General features: G+C 48.5%; 2 protein-coding genes across 5 annotated transcripts; one reads left to right on the top strand and one right to left on the bottom strand.

Moving 5' to 3' along the window:
- Positions 1 to 816: 816 nt before the first annotated feature.
- CDK2 (cyclin dependent kinase 2) lies at positions 817 to 7,216 on the bottom strand. Of its 3 annotated transcripts, XM_049883506.1 has the most exons (8): positions 6,881 to 7,216; positions 6,098 to 6,175; positions 5,874 to 5,994; positions 4,446 to 4,616; positions 3,682 to 3,783; positions 2,879 to 3,022; positions 2,369 to 2,572; positions 817 to 2,081 (listed from the first exon to the last, which is right to left on the bottom strand). In XM_049883506.1, the coding sequence occupies exons 1-8, from the start codon at positions 6,994 to 6,996 to the stop codon at positions 1,977 to 1,979; spliced, it is 1,041 nt and encodes a 346-aa protein (XP_049739463.1). In that variant the 5' UTR covers positions 6,997 to 7,216; the 3' UTR covers positions 817 to 1,976. The 3 variants fall into 3 exon arrangements, with proteins under 3 accessions (XP_049739463.1, XP_049739464.1, XP_049739465.1); XM_049883507.1 differs by lacking the exon at positions 2,879 to 3,022 and having other exon boundaries at positions 2,369 to 2,629; XM_049883508.1 differs by lacking the exon at positions 2,879 to 3,022.
- Positions 7,217 to 7,968: 752 nt separating this feature from the next.
- Positions 7,969 to 15,571, top strand: PMEL (premelanosome protein). 2 transcript variants are annotated; one of them, XM_049883504.1, is made up of 11 exons: positions 7,969 to 8,045; positions 10,981 to 11,091; positions 11,247 to 11,393; positions 11,573 to 11,707; positions 12,087 to 12,248; positions 12,455 to 13,138; positions 13,903 to 14,019; positions 14,247 to 14,331; positions 14,437 to 14,642; positions 14,746 to 14,833; positions 15,430 to 15,571. In XM_049883504.1, the coding sequence occupies exons 1-11, from the start codon at positions 7,970 to 7,972 to the stop codon at positions 15,569 to 15,571; spliced, it is 1,953 nt and encodes a 650-aa protein (XP_049739461.1). In that variant the 5' UTR covers position 7,969. The 2 variants fall into 2 exon arrangements, with proteins under 2 accessions (XP_049739461.1, XP_049739462.1); XM_049883505.1 differs by having other exon boundaries at positions 14,722 to 14,833.
- Positions 15,572 to 15,715: the final 144 nt, after the last annotated feature.

Below are 15,715 nucleotides of genomic sequence, written 5' to 3'. Positions count from 1 at the left end.
CCCGCCCTCTATGACAAATTCGCGGGTGTTAAGGGAAATACCTCTCTTAAGGACCTGGAGCCTGGGAATTTAAGTAACCCTCACGTCAGTGCTTCCTCCTTTTCGTGGGGCCTCAGAGGACAGGAGTTTTTCGAGTGACCCGCGGGCGGTCTCAGATGTTTTTTGGTGGGGTGAGACAATGGCAACGAGGAGAAATGATAGCTTGGAGACGCTTTACCCCCTTTACAAGAATTTTTCATATAAGCAATTGTTTTCTGAATCGTATGTAGATGTGAATAAAAACATCTTTAGAAAACTTTGCTGTTTGTGATGTGCAAGGAAAAAGAAAAGCAGGTAGTTTTCTGGAAAATGCAGTGTTAACGTGAATTCCCATGGAGACAGAGAGAGAGAGAGAGAGAGAGTGTGTGTGTGTGTGTGTGTGTGTGTGTGTATTGGGAGGATGCAGGTGCGTGGAGACAGTGAAGTGGGAAATACACAGGCTTTGAAATTAGAAAGAGCTGAGCTCTTCCCACCACTGTGGTTATTCTACTTAATACCTGTGAGATCTGGAAAGTTACCTAGCCTCTCTGAGCTTCAGTTTCCCCATCTGTAAATGGGCAGGAAAATACTTTGCCCACTCTCACTACTATCCCAACTGTATCAAAAGAACCCAGAATGGGGTGGAGTGGGTAGCCCTGCACAAAGAGAGATTAGGAAACAAGGGATCTGAAATCAGTTATCACACATACACATTTATATTCTCTCAGGTACACTCTTCTTTCAGTAAAATAAGTAAAAGTAGCTGAGGAAAGAGATGAAACTACACAAAACCAGGAACATTTTTTTTTTTTAATGAATTACAAACTAAATTACAAATAATGTTAATTGCAAGAACATTGAAGGATAAGGGGTGGAGGAAGAGACAAAATCATAAAAAGAAAAAAATACTTTTTTTTAAAAACATTTACATTACAAAACCCCAAGGTGTGTGTGGCAACAAATCTCCCTACCCCAACCCCCACTGATTTTAAAAACTACTATAACCTGAAATATAAATATAATTGTTCATCCTTCTTTTAAAGAAATACTTTTCCCAATGCCCCTGCTCAGTCACAGCCCTGAAAAAGTCTCAACATTCTCAAAATGATGTCTAAATCCTAACTTCCATTTCTGGAGTGGGGGTGGCTTTCAGAAGAAGATGGGAACAGGGATCCCTGGCAACCAAAGGACTAAGAATCCTAAAAGAAAAATTCAAACATCTCTCACCGGCCTCATAAAGGCCTCAGTTAAACAACAGGCCTGGATGCCATACAAATCCTGTCCTAGAAACTCCCACATTCCTCTTGGCCATAGGAGGGGCAGACAAGGGGGTTGGGAGCAGTCATTTTTACTGCAGCCCCACCAGAGTTGGATCTTGAGCCTCCCGGCCTGTTAGGTGAGGTGAAACACTAAAACTAGGGCATAAACTGGTTGGATCTATTTCTTAACTTAATTCCTTAAAACTGACACCTCTCTGTGTTTTTGTTTTGCTTGGTTTTCAAAAGTTCCAACTTAGCCCTCTGCTATCAGTTGGCCTTACAAAAGCATTGGCAGCAGGAGGCTTGGGGGGCCTTGTCACCCCAAACACAAAAAATAACAATTACAGGGCATTCAGAAATGGCCTGGGATGGCAAACCCAATGTGGAGTTCAGGGAGAAGAGTTAGTCTTTTTTGTTTTTGTAAACTGGCCCTCCTCAGTAATGACTAAGAAGAGGAGGAGAGGGTTGTAGAGGCTGGCTTAAGTGCATCTAATACTGAAACTCCCTTTCATTTCCATCCCTCTTTCTCCTCCACTCCCTGCGTCCCCAGAGCTGGCTGGCCAAGAGGGTAAGGTGGGTGTTAAGGCAGTCAGACAAGATCAGAGGGCCCACCTGAGTCCAAATAGCCCAGAGCCAACCCAAGTCAGGCATACACTGGAGGAGGGGGTGAAACTGGGGGTGGGGGCTGGAAGAAGGACATCAGAGTCGAAGGTGGGGTACTGGCTTGGTCACATCCTGGAAGAAAGGGTGAGCCAGAGCTGCCTTTGCTGAAATGCGCTTGTTGGGGTCGTAGTGCAGCATTTGCTGGAAGAAGGAAAGACAGATGTATACTGACTTCAGTTGATATAATAGCGGACTAGGTTTTTTTAGGTAGGCAGTAAGGATTCAGAGAAATCAGGAAACCAGAATTCTTTTTACCCAAGGCAAAGTTTCCATTTCCCTCCTCCCACATCCAAACCCTCTCAGGGTACAGAGAGGGGCTAAGGAACACTGAGATCCAGACTCTAGGGTCTCATCCTTCCTTCGTAATGGAAAAACTACGCTGTTGGGGAGAAAATGAGGGGAAGCAGGTGCCCACCCTCCACTCTCACCGATAACAAGCTTCGTCCATCTTCATCCAAGGGAGGCACAACTTTGCTAAAATCTTGCCGGGCCCACTTGGGGAAACTCGCCTTATAATCAGGCATAGAAGTAACTCCTGGCCAAACTGTCTCATCTGGGGTCCCCAAAGTTCTAAAGATCCGGAAAAGTTGGTCAATCTCAGAATCTCCAGGGAATAGGGCCCGGCGGGTCACCTGAGAACAGGGAGAGGAGAGGCCAAGATCCACACTGACGTCAGTCAAAACTGCCCCCTATAGAAAAGAGGTTCCCACAGGCAGTGGAAGGTCAGCAGGGCCCCATGACTCTCCCCCCTCCCCAAGGCCTTTCATGGGGTCAGTCACAGAGAGCCTGAGACAATGAAGTCCCTTCATTTGTCTCCTCACCCCCTCCTTCCTTCCCCCAACTATGGCTTTGCAGATCCCCAAAGCTGGATGGGGCTGGGAGGGGGTGAATGTCTGGGGTGCCACTGACACGTAGCAAAGGGATCCCAAGCCACTCACGGGGTGTGGGGTAGACACTGCGGTCATCCCCCCTCCTTGTGATGCAGCCACTTCTAGATAGGAGCACAGCGGGCAGAGACTGTGTCTTCCATTTCTTCTGTGTTCCCCACAGCACCTAGCATGGTGCTGGGTACACACTAGGTGCTTAACAAATATTTTTTGATGAATTGAGAGAGGAATATGGGCAATTGTAAGGTAATGTACTAGGGGAAAATATATATATATATACGTATATATATGCTAATAGTCTCTAAGCCCCCAGTTATAACCCAGATAAAGGACCATAAAACAGATTGCTGATATGATTTGAAAATTCGGCTCACTTTGCTGTTGTATTAAAGAGATTGGGCACTCCCACAGATTCTTCAGTCTGAAAAGCCAGAGATTGAGGGGGCACATGAGCTAAGTCTGCAGTTTAAATTAAGGGTGTGGATAAGGTGAATACAGTTGGCTTCACCACATTTCTGCACCCTACAACATGATCTACAGGCCAAACGAAGGAGGTGCTAAATGGAAATCATTTTTCCAAATATACGCAGACTGAAGCTAAAATAGCTGCAGAAATGATTTAGCGTATTTTGGGGATAAGAGATGCATACTGGATGGTGAGGCTGTTTGGGGATATTCTAATATTGTGGTTGACATCAGGGGCAACAGTCCTATCTACCCCCTCGTCCTTGGTACAACTCTAGAGAGATCCCCAAGGGGGACAGAAGGGCCATGAGTCTGAATCAACAGTTAGTTCTGTTGTTCTTAGATGTGGGGAGGAGTGGGCTGGGTGGAACCCGGGCATGCCTACATACCATCTCTGCAAAGATGCAGCCCAGGCTCCAGATATCCACAGCTGTGGAGTAGTATTTGCATCCCAGAAGGATTTCAGGTGCACGGTACCACAGGGTCACCACCTGGCGGGCACAAGAGTAGGGAGGGAAGGGATGGTTTGTAGGGCATGGAAATTCCTACATCCCATTGCTCTCCAAAACTCTCAGCCTCTTAATACATAGCTTCCTTCCCTCCATCCTTCTCGCCCTCTGATTTCCCCTAACTGAGATGACTACAGATGATTTCTTAGCCCAGAGTGAGCCTTATCCTGGCACTGTTGTTTGGTCATGTGCTGTCGAGTGAGTTCCAACTCACAGAGACCCTTTAGGACAGAGTAGAACTGCCCCATAGAGTTTCCAAGAAGCGGCTGCTGGATTTACACTGCCAACCTTTTGATTAGCAGCCCAGCTCTTAACCATTGCGCCACCAGGACTCCAATCCATGGCTCTAAAGACCATATTTTCTGAACCTCCAGTGTGAGACTTTCCTGGAAAATCTAAGACAAATAGTCATGATTTTAAAGGTGTCCCGTTATTCAGCTATCCTGATTTGGCATTATCTAAGCTCAGGTGGCCCCACAAGCCCCACAAGTGAATTCTGTGCATTCTCTAAGATCTCTTAGGGTATCAGAGATTCTTTCCACCTACTAAGACAGAGAAACAGCTGGCCAGATATTTTTAGTAATTTTGTGAATGCACTTGTTATCACCTCTGCAGAGCTCAGAGAAAAGCATAGAGGGACTCACCTCATGGGTGTAAGTACGAACAGGGACTCCAAACGCTCTGGCTAGTCCAAAGTCTGCTAACTTGATGGCCCCCTCTGCGTTGATAAGCAGATTCTGTGGTTTGAGGTCTCGGTGCAGAACTCGATGAGAATGGCAGAAAGCTAGCCCCTGGAGCAGCTGGAACAGATAGCTCTGACAAAGGGGAGAGAGAGAGAGAGAGAGAGAGGACTGAGTTTCTCCAACACAGGGAGCAGATTAGGGCTCTGTGCCCCCAAAGCTCTTACTCTATTGGATTAGAATTACATGTTTTTGTTGATTTTGTTTTTGTTGTGTTGTTGGTTTTTGACTCTGGAGAGACTCCATCTATTACAGAGTAGAACTGCTCCATAGGGTTTTCTTGGCTGTAACATTTATAGAAGCAGATCATTAGGCCATTTCTCGGTGCCACTGGGTAGGTTCGAACCACCAACCTTTTGGTTCCCAGCTGAGTGCAAATATTTGCACCACCCAGGGACCTTTGGGTTAGAATTACATGTAGCAAACTATTTCTCCCATTGGAGTGTAAGCCCAGTGAAGATAAAGACCAGGCTTTATTCAGTTTTGCATTGAAGGCATTCAATAAATATGCATTGAATAAAACCAAAAACCAAACCAGTTGCCATGAAGTCAATACCAGCTCATGGCAACCACATGTGTTTCAGAGTAGAACTGTACATAGGGTTTTCAAGGGCTATGATCTTTTGCAAGTAGATTGCCAGGCCTTTCTTCTGAGGCACGTCTTGGGTGATTCTAATCACCAACCTTTTCGTAAGTAGCCAAACTCTATACAGTGGCACCCAAGGACTCAGTACATTGAATAAACATTTGTAAAAAGATTAAAAGTTACTCAAGGAGTAAAGAATCCAGCCTTAAAACAGACAACAGACTCACTGGCTACTACTCCCACCAAGCAACAGGTGGAAAGGCTTTTTGAAGGAACCGACAAATGCCCTCAAATTTCATTCATCCAGAGTTTCCTCTGACCTCCCACCTGTGCTGCTAAGTTGACTCACTAGAATTTTAACTTCTTTGATCCTCCTGGAAACCCTGGTGGTGTAGTGGTTAAGTGCTACAGGTGCTAACCAAAGGTTCGGCAGTTGGAATCTGCCAGGCGCTCCTTGGAAACTCTATTGGGCAGTTCTACTCTGTCCTGTAGGGTCGCTATGAGTCGGAATCGACTGGACAGCACTGGACTTGGGCTTGATTCTCCTGCCCAGTCCTAGGGTTAGTGAACATAACGAGCAGAGAAAGAACCACAAAAGGTGTGTGTATGTGGGTGTGTGTGTGTAGGGGGAAAGATGAGGGCTGGGAAGGGAACCAAGATCACAAATCATCACTCAGTCTGAATTGCCTACCTCTGGTCCCCCCAAGACATGATCATCCTGGGGAGGAGTTGATGAGAAGTGTTACCTTGATGAGGGGAAGAGGTATGCCAGTGAGAGCAGAGGCATCCATGAATTTCTTGAGATCCTGGTGCAGAAACTCAAAAACCAGGTAGAGTTTGTTTTCTGTGTGGATGACATCCAGCAGCCTAGGGAAGGGAGGTCCGGAGTGGAGGTGAGAGAGAAATGCTCAGACTACACAGACAGAACTCATACCCCTTTGCTATCAGACCACTTCCCAGGTATACTTACTTGACAATATTAGGGTGGTTAAGCTCCTTAAGCAGAGAGATCTCTCGGATGGCAGTACTGGGTACACCCTCTGTTTCACTTGGAGGGGTTGGGAGAGCAGAGATGGGAATTTGGTTACAAATACTCCTTTTCTCCCAGGCCAGTCGTTTCTTTCCCCCAAAGGAAGCACGACCCAAGGACAGTGAGAAAATAGAAAGAGTGCTGAAGGAGTTAATTCCTGGGTGGAGCAGGGATTAGCTTTTGGACACATTAAGGTTATCATTTCCTCTTTTCCAAAGGTATTTAAGTGAGGCCACCTGGTGAAGGTGAAGCAGAGAGAAGGTAACAGAAAAAATGAGGGAGTAGCACCCAGCCTCCCCAGAGGGGCCAGTGAAGTTCAACTGCCATTCCTTTGAAATAGGTAAAGAATTCTAAGATGAGGGTGGGGTTGGGGCAGAGAGGAAGGCCCTTCATTCAGAAAGGTGCTCTTCACTAGTTTCCGAAAACCAACTCTAAGGGGAGTTCTGGACCCCAGCCCCAAGGCCTCCTTCCTCATCTTGAGTCTGTCACATTGCACGTTTGGGGGCATCACCCGGCTCAGTTTGGAGGGGAAGTTTTCCGTGGATTCTAACGCACACTATACTTTCCCTGGGGAAATTCTTTAGTCGGTCCCCCAACCCACCTTCCCACTTCAAAAAAAGTCCCTTCTTACTACCTTCCGGTCTCTGGACCACTGCCCGCCTGCGGAGGGGGGCACTCAAAAGAGCTCCTCAGTTAGGAGTCCCAGGTACAGAAGCCACTCACGTGTCCAAACGGATTTTCTTAAGCGCCACCACTTCTCCCGTCACCTTGTTTTTGGCTTTGTACACAACTCCGTACGTGCCCTCGCCGATCTTTTCCACCTTTTGGAAGTTCTCCATGAAGCGCTAGAGAGTCGGGTCAGCCCGGCCTTGGAGCGGGGGCCTGGGAACCCTGCAAAAGGCGGGCCCCGGCTCTGGAGGGCGGAAGAGGAAGAGACACCGCCGGGCACCGCGGCCCCAGGTCGGGATGGAACGCAGTGTATCTCCAGCTCTTGTCAATTTGTCCAACTTGAAACAATGTTGCCGTCGCCCCAGTTCCCGACCGCCACCAGAGGCCCCGCCCCTCCTTCCCGCGTTTCACTGGCTCCGCCCCCGGCCCTTCCTATTGGCGGACGTCAGAGCGGGGGTGACTAGCCGAGCGCCCGGAGCCCGTGGCCGCAAGTGACCCCACCCCTCGCAAGTTCGACTCCGAGGGCGTTAAGTTTCTGGCTTGTTTGGGCTGCCGATGGCGTTTTTCCAAGTACCTGATTTGGCCTCGAGTTTTCTGCCTGTTTCCCAAGTCTGTGGGGATTCCTTAATCACCCCTGGGGATAATGTATTTCGACCTAAGATTAAATTCCACTTGGCCCAAGGAGCTACCTTGGAAAATCAGAAAGCTGGGAATCTCACCGTCATTCTAAGGAATTCCTGCCCTCAGCCTACCCCGATACTGTCTCTCTCTGTGTTTGGATGCGAAGTCTCTTTCTGTCTTTTTAGGAGGTTCCTGGTTTGACTCAAACAACTGATTAATTCACTCTTCCATGATGAATTGTGTGTGCTCGGTATTTTTTATGTAGCTGCCTTTCAGTCAACTGGGGTGGGGGGGATGGAGTGTGTCAAGATGAGAGAGACCTAGTGAAAGGAGAAACTCATTGGATATGGAGATGGGAAGGGAGTGTCCAGGGGCCAGAAACCCGAGTCAATGCAGCCTCTCCCTAGTTCCCTCGTCCCTCCCCGGCTGAGAGGAGGAAGGGCTATGCAAATAAGCACCCCTTTCTTATAAAGGGATTGCCTCAGCCCCCTGGCACTTTGGAATGCTGGAGAGAAGGACAGGATGTATCTGGTGCCCAAGAGATGCCTTCTCCATGTGGCTGTGATGGGTGCTCTGCTGGCTGTGGGGGCCACAGAAGGTGAGCGTGGGGCAGCATCAACATGGGCGGGTGTGAATTTAGGGATGGACACCTACTCTGGTTTTTTGCCATGTGTAATTGGTAGTTGGTGGTTTTGAACCCACCCAGTGATGCCACGGAAGAAAGATCTGGCAAGTTGTTTCTGTAAAGATTGCAGCCAAGAAAATCTTATTGAGCACTTCTACTCTGTAACTCCTCTCCCAAAATAAATTAATTAATTTATTAAACCCAACTCATAGTGAACCTGCAAGGACAGAATACAACCGCCTCATAGGGTTTCCAAGGCTATAAATCTTTAGGGAAGCAGACTGCCACATCTTTCTCCCACAGAGTGGCTAGTGTCTTGGAACTACTGACCTTTCGGTTAGTAGCCAAGTGCTTTAACCACTGTGCCACCAGGGCTCCTTACTCTGTAACACATGGCATCGACTCGAATAAAACTTTTTTTTTTTTTTTTAATGGGAGAGACCAGCTCTTCCGGGCACTGCTTCAGGTTTCTCCCACCCACCTGATTAAGTGAGAGAACATGGGCACCTGAGCTCCTTCCCCACATGGAGGTTTGAGATTGAGCTTGAAAACAACCCCGTCTGCTTGCTGGGCAAAAGATAGTGGGTCTTTGTGGCCCTAGATCTGAGGCCCCCAGACAATGAGCTAGAGCTCCAAGGGGGTGAAATGGGTGGGAGAACCTTCTAGGTAATGTCTCAGGCACTTGAGGCGGGAGATTTAAAGTGGGGAGTAAGAGAATGTGGTATTGGATAAGAAGGCTAAGGTGGCATCACCTTCCCCCCTTGGGATGGGAGTGGGTGAACACGGTCCAGGCCTTTTGTTCTGGGGCAGGGAGAGACAGGCAGAGGGGTCTCAGCTGAGCATCACATGAAAGGGCTCTCCCAGGATTGAAGCCTCGTGACAGGAGCAAGGGGTGGGGTTAGATGTGGTGAGAGGGTCTGGAATGTCCCATGCTGCCCTAAGGAGAGAGGGTTAGGAATGGAGAAAGAATGGGGCATCTCATGACTCTTGCTGTAGCGGTGGGATGTTCAATGTGATAATTTTGGATCCTCTCCCAGAAGAATCAACTAGGTTTCCAGTACACAGCAGAAAAGGGGTGGGAATAGTTTCTGCCATGCTGAAATGTATACATTATGTTTCAGCCCCCATTTCTCTCTCTAGATCCCTAGGCTCATACACTTCTGGGAGGTTCTCTTTCATCTGACCTCCCTCATGTGTGCTACAGTCTCCACGTCCTTTTCTTTTATTATGTTCTCCAATGTATCCTTTTCTTGGAACATTCTGTTCATACTCACCCACCTGAGGCTCTTAAAAGATTGTGCTTACTTTTCAGATTCTGATTTAAAAAATGAGAAAATGGCATTTTAAAAATATTCATGACAATTTTATATGGACTGCACTTGATCATTTCATTTAGTTATCACGCTTATGCAAGAAAACATTCGTTATTTTTTACAGGTACATACTGAGTCTGTAGGTTTAAAATAACAAGATGCCTGGGATTTACTTTTAAATACTTTAGCCAAAAAAAGCACACAAGCAAAAATCAGATGTAGCAAACTGTTGATGGTTGTTGGATCTGGGTGAGGGCATGTGGAGGTCATTAGATCCTTTTTTTTCCGACCTCTCTCTTGATCAGTTAAAATAATTTTCTGTCTGCTCTGTCCCCACCCCTAACCTCCCCCTGATTCTGATTTATCCTGCTCACTGCTTGCTAGAGTGATCTTTAAAACACAAATCTGATCATGTTCAAAAACCTTCTGAAGGGTGAATTTTTTATGTCATATGTCTTAGTCATCTAGTGCTGCCATAGCAGAAAGACCACAAGTGGATGGCTTTAACAAAGAGAAATTTATTTTCTCACAGTCTAGTAGGTTACAAGTCCAAATTCAGGGCATCGGCTCCACAGGAAGGCTTTCTCTGTGGGCTCTGGAGGAAGGTCCTTGTCCTCAAACTTCACCTGGTGGAGGAGCTCCTCAGGCTCAGGGACCCAGTGTCCAAAGGACAGGACACGCTCTGCTCCTGGTGCTGCTTTCTTGGTGGTATGAGGTCCCCAACTCTCTGCTTGCTTCCCTTCCCTTTTATCTCTTGAGAGATAAAAGGTGGGGCAGTCCACACCTGAGGGAAACTCCCTTTACCTTGGATCAGGGAGGTGACCTGAGTAAGGATACTGTTACAATCCCACCTAATCCTCTCAACATAAAATTACAATCACAAAATGGAGGACAACCACACAATACTGGGAACCATGGCCTAACCAAGTTGGCACATATTTTTTGGGGACACAATTCAATCCATGACAGCATATGGATGAATTATATCTCAATTAAAAACAAACAGACAAGAAATGCCTTCTGAGGTGATCTTGCCCACACGTTAAAGACCAAAGTTCTTAGCCTGGCACTTAAGCCCCCAACCAGGCTTCTAACCTCATCTCTCACAGTGGTGCATCAGCCACATTGCTGTTCCCCTAACATGCCATGTGCTTCCATGCCTTCATGCGTTTACGCATTGCTGGTCCTTCTGCTGGAATGCTCTATCCCACAGCCCAAATGCCAACTCCTCATTGAAGCCTTTCCAAATCTGCCAGAGGGAGATTAATCTGTTTATCTGTCATTTCATTCTATTTTATGGGTGTTTGTTATGGTACATATTAAACAGTGCCTTGAATTATATAGCTATTTACGTATATGTCTATTTCCTGTACTTCACCTTAAATCCCTTCAGTGCCTCCCTCATTAAGCTGCAGCCTCAAGTCTTATTCATTTGTTAAGTTCTCTTTGCCTAGCACAGTGCCTGGTACATGGCAGGTACCCGGTAAATTAAAATGCACTTTTTGAGAATGAGTGGAGTGACATGGGATAGAATGTTATCCTCTGCGAGGGGGCTGAGTGAGGACCTGGTATCCTTAATGGTACACTCCTTTTAGGACCCAGAGACCAGGACTGGCCTGGTATCTCAAGGCAGGTCAGAAACAAAGCCTGGAACAGACAACTATATCCAGAGTGGACAGAAGTCCGGGGGTCTGACTGCTGGAGAGGTAGGAATTTGGCAGTTGTGTGGGGAGGGCATTGCGGGAGTGGGATGGGAAGAGAAGCAAGAACTGGATTGAATATAGCTTGGGAAGGTAGGAAGGGGAAAGGTGTACAGGGAGGGGCAGCTGAGAGTCCCAGCTAATGGAGCCTCCCTACTCAGGTGGCCAGGTGTCCCTGAAGGTCAGTAATGATGGGCCCACTCTGATTGGGGCAAATGCCTCCTTCTCTATTGCTCTGCACTTCCCTGAAAGCCAAAGAGTGCTGCTGGATGGCCAGGTCATCTGGGCCAACAATGCCACCATCAATGGTGAGTACCTCTCTATTTCAGGCCCTCATTTCTAGGGTTCACATTCCCTGGAATCCCCAGTGAACTCAGAGAATTATATGTATAATACATGTGTACCATAGTAGAACTAGAAAACACAGATAAACCAAAAAGAAAAAAGAATGCCATTGTCTGAGGGTTACTCTGTCTCTACCTCTCAGGGAGCCAGGTGTGGGAAGGACAACCAGTGTATCCCCAGGACCCTGATGATGCCTGCATCTTCCCTGATGGTGGACCCTGCCCATCTGGCCCATGGTCTCAGAGGAGAAGCTTTGTTTATGTCTGGAAGACCTGGGGTGAGGGACTCGCTTCTCTGGACTGTCTCCCATCTTGGATTCACCTTTTCCTACTTGATAGCCTTTATTTTTGACCTCACCCCTTAACCTCTGGTTTCCTCTAAGCTTTATTTCTTCCCTGGCTGCTTTCTCCTCCCTAGCATCTATCCCCCTAACTCTATCATAGTTCTTTCTGGGAGCCCTTCCCCATTTGTAGTACCACCCCATGGAACCCCTCCTTAGGACCTCTTCCTTGTCCCCAACATCACAGCCTCTAAAGTAACCATCCTCAACCCACCTCCTGACTTCCTTTCTCCAGTGTCCCTTCTCTAATTCTGCCCCTCACTCTCCTCTGGCCAATAACCTTTCCTATCCCTGCTTTTTCTCCCCAAAACCTCAGGCCAATACTGGCAAGTTCTGGGGGGCCCAGTGTCTGGGCTGAGCCTTGGCACAGGCAGGGCAGTGCTGGGCACACATACCATGGAAGTGACCGTCTACCACCGCCGGGGGTCCCAGAGCTACGTGCCCCTCGCCCACTCCCACTCATCCTTTACCATCACTGGTAAGGCCTTAGGAAGGGGCAAGGCCAGTCATGGGGCAGGAGAAAGTAGGGAGGCTTGACTGGGCTGGAAATGGGAAGACCTGGGAGAGGAACGTGGGGCTTGGAGGCAGTGAAAGGCCAACCAGTCAGGTTGGGGATGGATGGTGTGGCTGTGAAAGAAGCTGCTGCGCAGGCCTGGTTCTCACCTTTTCTGGCTCCCATTCCAGATCAGGTGCCCTTCTCCGTGAGCGTATCCCAGCTGCAGGCCTTGGATGGAGGGAATAAGCAGTTCCTGAGGAATCAACCTCTGACCTTTGCCCTCCAACTGCATGACCCCAGTGGCTATTTGACTGGGGCTGACCTCTCCTACACCTGGGACTTTGGAGACAATAGTGGGACCCTGATCTCTCGGGCACTTGTGGTCACTCACACGTACCTGGAAGTCGGCCCAGTCACTGCCCAGGTGGTGCTGCAGGCTGCCATTCCTCTTACCTCCTGTAGCTCTTCTCCAGTTCCAGGCACCACAGATGGGCACATAACAACTACAGAGGTCCCTGGCACCACAGCTGGGGAAGAGCCTACTGCAGAAGTTACAGGTACTACACCTGGTCAGGTGCCTACTACAGAGCCCTCTGGAACCACAGCTGTGCAAGTGCCAACCACAGAGGTCATCAGTATTACACCTGGGCAGGTGCCAACCTCAGGGATCATAGGTACCACACCTGCAGAGGTGTCAACTGCAGAGGTCATAGACACCACACCTGCAGAGGTGTCAACTGCAGAGCCCTCTGAAACCACAGCTGCACAGGTAACAACTATAGAGTTGGTGGAGGTCACAGCTGGAGAGGTAGCCAGTTCTGAGCCTGAGGGTCCAGATGCCAGCCCATTCATGCCTACAGAAGGTATCACAGGTAAGAGGACAGTGGGAAGGAGGTTTATTGAGGTGGGGCATTTGTCACTAAAGAGCTGAAAGTCTTACACATGACCTGGGTGTCACCCAATCCTCTGCTTAGCATTAGGTTTCCCTCACGGTCCTCACTGGCTCTGAAACCCTCAAGTCCCTCTAAATGGCACAGAATGGATCTGGAGTTCAGAAAACCAAGGTCTTCCCCTAGGCCATGGGGAGAAAGCTTGTTTCTTTCCTATTCCTGAGGGATGTTGGGAAGGCCAAGGAATAGATTATGATAATTTACATAATATTTATATCTCATCTCCTGTTCAAGCATAAATACGCAGAAATCTTTCTCAGATTCTGACACCCTCTTCCTTCCATTTCCCACTCCTGGATTCCCATCCTAAAGTGAGTCAGCCTGGAACTGTGGTAGGAACACTGGAGAAGGAAGATTGTAATACTGAAATGAGTTAATAAGTGACGATATTAGCACAGGACCTTGCACAGTGTGGGGTGTGACAAACATTTGGGGATTTTAGAAAGACCAGTTCTGTCACTAGCTGTGTGGCTCTGGGGCAGTCATTTTCTCTTTCTGGCTCTCAGTCTTCTTATCTATAGAATGAAATTTCCCAGGTATTCCTGGGATTCCACGTCAGTGACTCCTAGATCCAGTAGCTCTGGCTCTACAAGGGGTGGGAGGTGTGGAATGCCTGCTAGGATTCTGCCTCCAGGCGGCCAGTCACCTGTCTCTTGACCTTGCATCCTCCCCTTCTCTCCTGCCAGGCTCCGTGAGCCCCCTGCTGGAAGGCACAGCTGCCTTAATCCTGGTGAAGCAACAAGTCCCTATGGACTGCATTTTGTATCGATACGGCTCATTTTCTCTCACCCTGAACATTGTCCGTGAGTCTGGCCTAGTTTGTGGGCTGAGGGAGGAGGCATGGGCTGCCAATGGAAGCATGCCTTGGGAGGAGTTACTTACCTGGACAGGAAGAATACCCAGACACCAAGGTCCTTATTTGAAGGCACTGGGATCGGACTGGGATAGCAGTCCTAGGGCTTTCCTGTCTATGGGCCTTTGGAGAGGACTGGTGGAAGAGTCCCACCCTTTCAATCTTGCGACTCTGCAGAGGGTATCGAGAGTGCCGAGATCCTGCAGGCTGTGCCTTCCAGTGAGGGGGATGCATTTGAACTGACTGTGTCCTGCCAAGGCGGGTGAGTATCCCATTGGTTGCCCTGGGAATTCTTAGGTTGACTGCTGCCATGCTCTTTGGTGCCCAGTGTCCCTTCCCAGACCCCCTGATGTGACACCTCTCCCAGGCTGCCCAAGGAAGCCTGTATGGACATCTCATCACCAGGATGCCAGCCCCCTCCCCAGAGGCTGTGCCAGCCTGTGCCACCTAGCCCAGCCTGCCAGCTGGTTCTGCATCAGGTTCTGAAGGGAGGCTCAGGGATCTACTGCCTCAATGTGTCTTTGGCTGATGCCAATAGCCTGGCAATGGTCAGCACCCAGCTTGTCATGCCTGGTAGGTACTTGGACAAGAGCTAGGATGAAGAAGGGGAGGGGGCAGAGGCCAGCTGGCAGGGAGTAAATGCTGACTGAAGCCATGCCTGGGATTCTGCTCACAGGTCAAGAGGCAGGACTTGGGCAGGCTCCCCTGTTTGTGGGCATCTTGCTGGTGTTGATGGCTGTGGTGCTTGCATCTCTGATATATAGGTGAGGGTCCCACCATCCAGCTCAGACCTCCTTATGCCTTATTACCACCACGTATTCTTCCTCAAATCCTTATTATTACCTCTCCTGGTGAGGAATCATGATGTCCAGGAAAGAGCCCAGGTTTACAAGTTGGACAGGCCTGGGCTGCAGTCCTGCCTGCAGGACCTTGGGCAAGTAGCTTAACTTCTGAGCCTGTTTCCTCCTCTGAAAAATAGGAAAACCAATACCTGCTGTGCAGAGCCATTGTAAGGATTAGAGACAATGTGGGTAAAGCACCTGACTCTGAAGCCAGAGTACAATGAATGATGCCACTGATGAGTGTTTTATTAATTAATAATATTAAGAGTGGGAGAGAGTTTGGGTGAACTAAGGTTCCCTAGTTGCAAGAAGGGAAGATCCCCAGGCTTGGGCTGTCCAGAGTCCTCAAAGCAAGGAAGCTTACAGGATAGAGAGGATGACCCTGGAGGTGAGGTGAGGGAGTGGAGATCAAGACCAAGTAGACCTGGGATGCGGGTGTGTCCCCTTCTTTGCAGAAACACAGACTGGCTGCCCTTGTCTATTGCTAACCAGTTTCTCCTTTTTTCTCCCAATATCAGGCGAAGACTTATGAAGCAGGGCTCAGCTCTCCCCCTTCTGCAGTTGCCACATGGTGACGTTCACTGGCTGCGTCTGCCCCGGGTCTTCCGCCCTTGCCGCATTGGCGAGAGCAGTCCCCTCCTCAGTGGACAGCAGGTCTGAGTACTCTCATGTGATCCCATGATTTCCCTGAGGTTGGCAACAACTCCTATCTTTTCTCCAGTCTCTCCTTGGAGACTCCTATTACCTGAATTAAATACTCAGAACTTGATGCTGTTTTTTCTTGCTTCTTGAGAAACTTTATGT

The sequence above is a fragment of the Elephas maximus genome, chromosome 4, assembly GCF_024166365.1.
Source record: "Elephas maximus indicus isolate mEleMax1 chromosome 4, mEleMax1 primary haplotype, whole genome shotgun sequence".
Classification (NCBI taxonomy): domain Eukaryota; kingdom Metazoa; phylum Chordata; class Mammalia; order Proboscidea; family Elephantidae; genus Elephas; species Elephas maximus.
This window is presented reverse-complemented; position numbering and strand designations above follow the sequence as displayed.

Coding starts and splice junctions, on each gene's coding strand:
- PMEL (XM_049883505.1), top strand. CDS start 7,970: ATGTATCTGGTGCCCAAGAGATGCCTTCTCCATGTGGCTGTGATGGGT. Junction 13,139..13,902: donor GCCTACAGAAGGTATCACAG/GTAAGAGGACAG, acceptor CTCTCCTGCCAG/GCTCCGTGAGCCCCCTGCTG. Junction 14,332..14,436: donor ACTGTGTCCTGCCAAGGCGG/GTGAGTATCCCA, acceptor CACCTCTCCCAG/GCTGCCCAAGGAAGCCTGTA.
- CDK2 (XM_049883506.1), bottom strand. CDS start 6,996: ATGGAGAACTTCCAAAAGGTGGAAAAGATCGGCGAGGGCACGTACGGA. Junction 4,617..5,873: donor TACCTCTTCCCCTCATCAAG/GTAACACTTCTC, acceptor CCCCTTTGTCAG/AGCTATCTGTTCCAGCTGCT. Junction 2,082..2,368: donor ATGGACGAAGCTTGTTATCG/GTGAGAGTGGAG, acceptor TCCTTCTTCCAG/CAAATGCTGCACTACGACCC.